The sequence below is a fragment of the Triticum aestivum genome, chromosome 5B (genome assembly GCF_018294505.1).
Source record: "Triticum aestivum cultivar Chinese Spring chromosome 5B, IWGSC CS RefSeq v2.1, whole genome shotgun sequence".
In the NCBI taxonomy this organism is placed as follows: domain Eukaryota; kingdom Viridiplantae; phylum Streptophyta; class Magnoliopsida; order Poales; family Poaceae; genus Triticum; species Triticum aestivum.
In genome coordinates, this window is record NC_057807.1 from 565,607,889 (window position 1) to 565,617,755 (window position 9,867).

Below are 9,867 nucleotides of genomic sequence, written 5' to 3' on the forward strand. Positions count from 1 at the left end.
CTTTGCATTCTGCCCAGCCGACGCTCTAAGTCAGAGTCAAAAGGACGGGCCATCGATCGGTCGGGCACCCGGGTCAGAGATTCCAATACGGGCCCATGCATGCACCATCACTACCTCGCCACCCCAGCCCGACGCCGCCTCTATCAAGCTTAACCTCAACTTGATTCCTTGTCCAGGATCACGCACGCCATTGTCTCCCATCAAACACTCGCGCATTTCCCTTGCACAAACATCGCACACTGTGTACATAGTAACCATCACGATCCGTTTACTGCTTTGCAAGAGATACCGATGTATACCACCCCGCCTGAATTACGCCCGCCCACAGGTCCGTCCATCGACACGGTCGGCATCCGTATAACTGTCAGCCACTACGGCTCAAGGCAGCTATAGCATATAGCTAGCCAGTGCGCAGCGCACTTGTCCAACAGTGCGCGCGCTCGCCCTGCCTGCACTGCACAGCGACGACGAAGTAATCACGATGGATATGCACCGCACGTACCACGCCGCAATCCCTTTCCCTGTCGCCGTGCTAACCGATAAGGACTCCCGATCCAACCTAAATGAATAGCCAGTGAAAAGATCTGTCGATGAGCGTGAGAGAATGTTTCAATCTGCCTATCTGTTCCTGCGGGCTGTGAATCCTCATCCATGCACGGTCCCGGTGCGTGGTGCATTCCCGCGTGCGTACCGGCTGCATGACAACAACCTGCCGGGCTGTGGTGATCGACCGGCCGGAGCAGCTAGCTACCAACTCCCTCTTCACGTACCGCCCGTTACCATCAAGCAAAGCACCAACGAGCCTGGTTTGATTTTATCATGGTCGAGCTAGCCTCCCCGGGACGAAATTACAAATCCGTTGTGCATGCATGTACGTGAAGAGGGAGTTGGCAAAATGTCATGGACTTTGTCAAAGCTTACGTACTCGTCTTTGTCAAGGGAGTGCTATGATGCGTACCTGCCCGCCCCAGCTACACGCACAGTAGGACTGCATTGCCGTGGTTGAAATTTAAACAGGCGGGTGTGAGAATCCCGGGGAGGGTGTAGGACAGTCGGTGATTTCATTTGGGTTCCAGTGCACAACGAGCTGGCCGGCCGCGCTGGTCTCGTCTAATCGTCTTTGAATACGTACTTTTCTTGCTCCTTTCATGCACCAACTAGTGTGAGGGTGCACGAAAAACTCGACGGAAGAACCGGCGCCGAACAATCTGTTAGACTGTATTCACATATAACTTCTGTATATGTCTTGTATATTGTATCGTACATCTTGGTGTACCCCTTATATATATGAGATAGCCACACCCTTAACGGGTGTCGTGCAGTTTCCCAAAACCTTGTGTTTAACATGGTATCAACCCTAACCGGTCCAATGAATTCCGCTGCCGCCGCCGCGACCGCATCCACATCCACCGCCGCCGCCGTCGCGCCGGCTCCTGCCACGGTGCCTGCGTCGTCGTTCCTCTCTTCGCGCCCCCTCGCCTCGGTCTACTCCGGCCAGGCTTCGATGGTGGGGGCTGCGTCCGATCCGCCGCCGCCCCCTTCCCCGATCGCGCCATCGCAGGCCTGGGGCGCTTCGTACCCCGACCCGGCGGCTCCCTGGAGGGGATCGGTGCCCTACGGGGCCCCTCCTCCACCGCACGCTGGGCTCTACGGGGCTCCTTCTCCTTCGACTGCAGGGCCCTACGGGGCCCCTTCTGCGGCTACTGCGACCAACGCCGTCGCCTCCTACGGATCGCCGTACCCGGCTGCTGCGGCCACAGCGCCCTACATCGCTGCTGCCCCGCAGCCCTACGGCGCCGCCAACAGCGGGTCGACCCGGGCGCCGGCTGTGCCCTACGGGGCCCCTTCTCCGCCGCTGCCCTATGGTGGATATTATCCAGCACCGATGGCCGTGTCGCACCCTGGAGCTTCTGCACCGTCCTCGACGTCGGGCCTTGGTGCATCTGCTGGATATTGGCCAGCTGCTTCGTAAGGAGGACTTCACCACCTTCGTCATGAACGGACTGGATGACGACTATGATAACCTTGCTGAAAATATCAATGGTCGTGACACTCCGCTTGAACCTCGTGAGCTCTACGCCCGCCTCCTAGCCACGGAACAGCGCATCAAGTCCCGTCGTGCTAACCCGAGTTTTCTTGCTGCCAATGCTGCCACGCGTGGCAAAGGGAAGCCCTTCAAATCACCCACCGGCGGCAAGTCAGTGCCTTCGACTCCATAGACTCAGCGGTCGCCTGCCGCCGCTGCCATGCCTACGACCGGGGGTGGTCGGTGTGCCTGCTGCCCCTCTTGTGGTGTTCAGCTCCCCTGTCAGCTGTGCAATATTCCAGGTCACATCGCCTCCCGCTGTCATCGTCGCTTCAAGCAGGACTTCCTCGGCATCGGCAACAATGGCAAAGGCAACGAGAAGCAGGCTGCCTTGGCCACTCATGAGCCTGCTCGCCAAGCAGGCCACACTCCATCATATCCCATCGACCCAACTTGGTACATGGATACAGGCGCTACGAATCATTTGACAGGCGAGATGGGCAAACTCTCCATGCAGGAACCGTACCGTGGACATGATCAGATTCACACCGCCAATGGAGCAGGTATGCACATATCACATGTTGGTCAGGCCTCTCTCTTAACTTGCACACAAAAATCTCTTCATCTCCGTAATGTTCTTAGAGTTCCTTCCGCTACTCGTAGCTTATTGTCTGTTCCTCAACTTACTCGTGACAACAATGTTTTCACTGAGTTTCATCCTTTTCATTTTTTTATCAAGGATCGGGCCACGAGGGACGTTCTGCTTAGAGGTCGCCTGCGTGATGGACTTTATGCACTTGATCTACCATCTGCTCCTCAAGCGTTCAGCGGTGTCCGTGTTTCGCCCACTCATTGGCATGCACGGCTTGGTCATCCTGCAACTCCCATAGTTCGTAGTATTCTACATCGCCATAATCTTCCCATTGTGTCCAATAAAAATGCTGCCACAATCTGTGATGCCTGTCAGCAAGGCAAGAGTCATCAGCTTTCGTTTTCATATTCGAGTCGTGTCGTTAAAACTCCACTTGAGCTTATTTTTTCTGATGTATGGGGGCATGCCCAAACTTCTGTGAGTGGTCATAATTATTATGTCAGTTTATTGATGCTTATAGTCGATTCACATGGCTTTACCTTATCAAGCGTAAATCTGATGTGTTTGATGTGTTTCTCCAATTTCAAGCTCACGTTGAGCGTCTTCTCAAGCATAAGATTATCCATGTCCAGACCGATTGGGGGGGGTGAGTATCACAACCTCAATTCCTTTTTTAATAAGCTTGGAATTTCACATCGCGTGTCTTGTCCTCATACACATCAGCAGAATGGCACGGCTGAACGTAAGCATCGTCACATTGTTGAAACTGGTCTCACTTTACATGCCCATGCATCGGTACCCTTTAGGTTTTGGAGTGATGCATTTTCCACTGCCTGTTTTCTCATAAATAGGCTTCTCACACGACTCCTTGGAATGACAACACCGCTTGAACTGCTGCTTAATGAGTCTCCAGATTATACCTTTCTCAAAGTTTTTGGTTGTGCTTGCTGGCCTCATCTTCGTCCATATAATAAGCGCAAGCTTGAGTTTCGATCCAAACTTTGTGTTTTTCTTGGGTATAGCTCTCTTCATAAAGGGTACAAGTGTCTCCACATTCCGTCTAATCGTGTCTACATCTCGCGTGATGTTGTGTTTGATGAGAATGTATTCCCGTTCTCGTCTTTCTCCATAACTCCTGCACCTCCGGTTCCATCTTCATCTACCACTTCTCCCCTGCCTGCTCAATTTGTTGATGTTGCATACTCTCCTGCGTTGTTGCCTAATCATGCTGCAGGTACAGGTCGTGGAGCTCGTCTTGAGTTACTGGATGAACAGGAGGAGCCGTCGGGTGCACCTGGCTTGGTGCCTGGTGCCATGCATGCGCCATGCATGCCTCCCGCGCGACCGGGGTCGGCAGCCCCGGCCTCACCCGCGCGACCGGAGTCGGCTGCCGCACCAGCTCTTCCCAGGCTGGACTCGCCTGGGCCTCAAGGTGTCGCCCCCGACTCTCCTGGGCTGGCCTCAAATGGGCCGGCCATGGATGGCGTGGAGCAGTCGGCCTCCCCTGGGGCAGAGTCGCCTGGGCTGGTCTCCCCTGGACCAGCCTCGCCTGGGCCGGGATCGCCTGGGCTGGTGTCGCCCGCCTCCATGCCGTCGTCTGGCCCTGCCTCGTCACTGCCTTCGTCGCCTGATGCCTCGCCGGTCTCTCTGGTTCCGTCACGACCGGCTGCTGCTGCTCAGAGGCCACACACGCGCAGCAGGTCTGGCATTTTCTGTCCCAAGCAACGCAAAGATGGGACGGTGGCGTGGCTTGCAGCATGTGTTGCTCATCTCAAGGAAGATCCTTCGGCTGAACCGCGTCATTTTCAGGCTGCCCTTGGGATCCCTCATTGGCGACAGGCTATGGAACAAGAGTTTCAAGCGTTATTGACAAATGGTACATGGCAACTTGTTCCTCCGGTCTCTGGTGTTAATGTCATTGACTCCAAGTGGGTCTTCAAAGTTAAAAGGCATGCTGATGGTTCTATTGAACGCTATAAGGCACGGTTAGTGGCGAAAGGGTTCAAACAACGGTATGGTCTTGACTATGAGGATACATATAGTCCGGTGATCAAACCAACGACTATCCGACTTCTGTTATCCTTGGCTGTTACTCGAGGCTGGTTTCTTCGTCAGCTGGACGTTCAGAATGCTTTTTTGCATGGAGTTCTGGATGAGGAGGTTTACATGCGTCAGCCACCAGGATTTGTGGATTCTGCTCGCCCTCATCATCTGTGCCGTCTGGTCAAGGCGCTCTATGGGTTGAAGCAGGCTCCTCGTGCCTGGCATGCCAGGTTGGGCTCTGTTCTTCGGTCCCTGGGTTTTGTTCCTTCCACTGCTGATACGTCACTCTTTCTTCTGCATCGGCCTGAGGTGACGATGTATCTGCTGGTGTATGTTGATGATATTATTCTCATCAGCTCATCAGATGCTGCTGCTGATCGTCTCATCTCCTCCTTGAGTGGTGATTTTGCGGTGAAGGATTTAGGCACGTTGCATTACTTCCTTGGCTTGGAAGTCTCTCGTTCTCCTGCTGGTTTGACACTCACTCAACATAAGTACTCCATGGATTTGCTGCGCAAGGCAGGTATGCTACAGTGTAAACATGCCATGACTCCTATGTCTGCTACTGATCGTTTGTCTGCATTTGATGGAGATCCTCTCACTTCGGATGACTCTACTGAGTATCGCAGTATTGTTGGTGGTCTGCAGTATCTGACCATCACTCGGCCTGACATCTCCTATGCAGTCAATCGTGTTTGTCAGTTTCTTCATGCTCCTCGGACTACTCACTGGTCAGCGGTGAAGCGTATTCTTCGTTATATACGCCTCACTGCAGCATATGGTCTGCTCCTTCAGCCAGCACCGTCTCCTACGCTTTCTGCTTTTTCAGATGCTGACTGGGCCGGTAATCCAGATGACAGGCGATCAACGGGGGGACATGCTGTCTTCTTTGGTCCTAACTTGATCGCCTGGGCTGCTCGCAAACAAGCTACAGTGTCCAGGAGCAGCACTGAAGCAGAATATAAAGCTGTTGCAAATGCTACAGCTGAGATCATATGGGTACAGTCCTTATTGAGAGAGTTGGGAGTTCCTCAAACTCAGCCGCCTGTCCTTTGGTGTGATAACATTGGAGCTACATATCTCTCATCTAATCCAGTGTTTCATGCTCGGACAAAGCACATAGAAGTTGACTATCATTTTGTACGGGAACGTGTTGCACAGAAGCTACTCCACATCAAGTTCATCTCCTCCAAGGATCAACTTGCTGACATCTTCACGAAGCCTCTTCCACAACCTCAGTTTGTAGGCTGCAGGCGCAATCTTAACATACTTTGTACTTCAGGGCATAGTTAAGATTGAGGGAGGGTGTTAGACTGTATTTACATATAACTTCTGTATATGTCTTGTATATTGTATCGTACACCTTGGTGTACCCCTTATATATATGAGATAGCCACACCCTTAACGGGTGTCGTGCAGTTTCCCAAAACCTTGTGTTTAACATAATCGGGGCTGAGCTCTGTGCCAGGGCAAACTCGACAGAAGACTCGGCCCACCTACAAGTAGCTGCACGTAGTAGCACTCCAGGAAAAGGATAACCAAAACCAGTCAAGTAGACCGGATTACGCGAGCGCTGCGTGCATCACTCTGCCACGTACCAGTGGCAGTTCCGCGAATACCCGGCGACGGCATGGGCGATACCACCACACCTTAGACTACATGAGTTGAGCTTTCATGCCTTCACCCGCCATGCGGACGCGGAGACGGCCAGGTCGGTCCCCGCAGAGATGAGAGAAAGAGATGAGTTTGTAGAGACTAGAGCCCGGAAAATGCATTGCACCTCTCGGGTGCCACACACACCTAGAGCCCCGATTATTGTTGAGTCAAAGTCAAGTGCCAGCGATTGATTCCCAATACGGGCAGCACAGCAGCGCCACCCCAACCAAATGCCGTCTTTAACCTTGCCTTAACCTCGACCTAATACCCCGTCCAGGTTCACCATTAACTAGCTCTTTTCCTCCATGGCCAGCCAAGCCGACCTGTTCCTTGCAGCTCCCCGTTATTGCCAGGCGCAGCATTTCGTACGCGCCAGCTGACCTACACGAAACCGAAAAAAGAAAGAAAAAATGAGAGCAGCAGCAGTAGTGTAAATTGCGCAGGAAATGCAGTCCTGATGAAAATCCAGTTCAGATAAATCCAGAATTTCCAACGGGCCGGTGCGTGCACGTCAAGTAGTTTGCTTTAACTACTCTACGTACTCCACTTTTTATACTAAAGCAATGGCTGAAAACGACTCGCCTGTCCACCGCCGATCGCTCGATCCGCACCACTGTCATATCAGCCTATCACTTTTAACTGTGCTGCCGTCTCGTGATCTGGCCGGCCGCCTCTACTTATCCATACGCGCGATGCGTTTGTACGAGAATATATTCAGCTCGTGAAGCCGATCCAAACTGTTGGCATCGACGAATGGAGAGAGGATTTTATTCCGACAAAACTCGACGCCGAACCTGTTCCGTCTCAGATAGCATGGCATTGGATACGGACCCGACGAGGTCTCAAAGACGTACGGCCTTCTTTCTACGATTCTACTGCGCTTGCTTATCCGGACCCGGGACGGGCCGGAAGCCCGGAACGAATATGTCGCCGGGCACATCGATCAGTCACCGTGTGCATGGCGAGATGATAAACCCGGCCCCGGAAAAACGAATTATCAATCGGCGGCTTCGCCCTCGGCTGCCGCTGTCAGCTCATCCGTGGAATATCTGGCTTTGCCAAGTTGCGCCGGCGAGCGCACGGTCACGAGACGTCGACCGATCCGCCCCGGCCACCATCCACCCCCACCCCAGTGGCTCGCGCGCGGGCGGGCGGCAGCAGTGCGGCGCGCTGTACGCGAGCGACGGGAGCCGGCCATGTCGCGCACGAGAGGATTAGACCAAAAAGCTGAAAAAGGTCTCTCCTTGTCGTCTTCCCCGTACCGAAATGGCCCTTGCTTAGCCCACGCTCCATCCCTCGCCGCGCTTCTCCTCCTCCCCCAAGCTACCGCCACAAATACCAGGGGCAAATCTAGCAGAAGCAACTTACTCTTTTTTTTTATAAAGTGCAAAAAGCAACCGAATTAATACCAGGGGCGCATGGCTAAGCATCGATCTGGTCACTCGGCACGTCATTTCGTCAAAACAACATCTCATTGCAGGACGGTAGGCCTCGTGGGACCCACCCGTCAGCTATACACGGGGGACAACGGCTTCCAGTCCAGATTTCAGACAGCCCTTCCATGGATCGGATCAAAATAATACGCAGGGCAATGTGCCTACGCGTCTTCCTTGTACATGTGTGCACTAGAACGTGCAGCAGTAGCTACAGCTAAGCAGAGTTCGTTCAGCCTTCCCCCAACTACACTAGATTAGCATTAGTCAAACCAAATCTCCCTCCGGTGGATTTGTTTACACGTAACTCTACACTCGGGTTATTCGTTCTTGCCGCCCGCCGCTCTTGCCGGACGGCGAGCAGGCCAGGCCGGCGGCTACTCGGCAATGGCGCCGAGATCAGGCACGAAGTCGCGCCCGAGGCTGGGGGCCCTCCGCGACCGCCGGCGGGACGCACCCTTCACGCCGCTCCTCGCCGCGGGGGCGCCGCTGGCCGAGTCGGGGAACACGAGCGGGCCGTCGTGGTCGCAGGCCAGCGCGGCGCTGGCGCGGATCGCGAGCGCGGCCATCTCCTCCGCCTGCAGCGGCCGGCGCCGCATCGCCGCGGGCAGCACGAAGTAGAGCTGCCCGGGCTGCAGCTCCTCGTCGGCCGCCACCGCGGCCACCGCGCCGCCGAGCTCGAGCCCGTCGGCGCTGCACAGGAAGCACGCGCCCGCGGGCGCCGCCGTCGCCGCCGCAGCCGCGGCCTTCATGGCCTGCGACGCCCGGGTGCCCCCGGGGAACCGCTGCAGCTGGCCGTCCGCGAGCACGACCCGCGCCGCCGTGGCCTCGCCCACCGCGGAGGCCCCCGTCACCGCCGCCACGGCCGTCGCCTCGCACGAGTTGCACGCGCCCATGGTGAAGATATTATAGTAGTAAAAATCGCCGCCGAGGGTTATTAATCCGAGGTGAAGAGAGGAGCAGAGCTCGAGCTGCGCGCGCACGGTGGTGGCTGAGTGGGGAGGAGTGAGCCGTGAGCGTATATATAGGGGGGCGACGACCCGCCGGGCGGTGTCGCGGAGGAGGAAGGAGGATGCCAACCTGGAGGTTGTTGGGGACAGCTTGCATGCGGGGCGCGCGCGTAAATGCGTGCACTGTGCGGACGTGTAGCTAGGGACGTCCTATAGCCTACTGGAACGTACTAGCGTCGCGTTGTGCGGAGCTGTGCTGCATGCATGGCACATTGGCAGTGCGGCGGCCCACGGTTCAGTGACCGCTGACGTGTCCATGCGTCGTTCCCCACGGCGAAATCGTTTCTCCCTGTGTGCACAGGAGCAGAGTGCTGCTCCCACGAGCTGGAGGCGAGTGAGTGAGTGGGATCACTGCATCACTGCATGTCAAGTCCCAAGCACGAGCTGAAGCGCTACAACTACATTATGTCGTGTGATGCTTCTTTTTTGCCGGCGAAATCATTCGATCATGCGTGCTGAGAATCATTGGGCAAAGCGAGGCGCTTAGTTTTTTGATCTAGGAGGAGTAGGAGTATTAGATAGGAGCTTTTGGAAGCCGAGGAAACGGCGAGGAAGAAGAAGGGAACGGGGAAAAGGAGATGATGGTTGATGATTGCAGTGGGGGAGGGGCCGCTTGCATGCAGGATCACAGAATCGGCGGAGGATCCGCCAAAGTTGGCAACTTCGCGCCATTTTCTCCGCCATGTTGGACTGGGATTTCCTGGATCTCCTGCGAAAAGTACCAACATCACGCCTATCATGAGGCGCCAATGCAGGAATAGGTAAGAAACGTCACATATTCAAAAGATAGACAGTAATACCTCGGGTTTTAGATATACTTCGTTTGAAAATATTGTCACGCTTTTTTCCATCTTTGTAAGATTTAAACAAATTTATTGAAAAATATTACGAGTATGTACTATATGCAATGTCAAATAAATATCACGAGATGAACGCCTAAAAAATCACGAGTTTTTTTATATTTATGTGATAAAGTTATAGTATATTTTTATATTCTTGACAGTGAAATTAAATGAAGTTTAGGGTTTAGTACAAAATCTACACGCTATATACTTTTACAACCGAGGGGGGGAATTAAGTACTAGAATCTCCCTCTCTCTATATATA

General features: G+C 54.2%; 1 protein-coding gene across 1 annotated transcript; it reads right to left on the bottom strand.

The window, feature by feature from the left end:
* Nucleotides 1-7,859: 7,859 nt before the first annotated feature.
* LOC123116942 (uncharacterized) lies at nt 7,860-8,757 on the bottom strand. Its single transcript, XM_044537807.1, has one exon. It carries the CDS (start codon nt 8,644-8,646, stop codon nt 8,128-8,130), a length of 519 nt encoding a protein of 172 aa, XP_044393742.1. The 5' UTR covers nt 8,647-8,757; the 3' UTR covers nt 7,860-8,127.
* Between the last annotated feature and the right edge of the window lie 1,110 nt (nt 8,758-9,867).

Excerpts from the sequence above, each read along its gene's own strand:
- LOC123116942 (XM_044537807.1), bottom strand. The coding sequence starts at position 8,646 with ATGGGCGCGTGCAACTCGTGCGAGGCGACGGCCGTGGCGGCGGTGACG.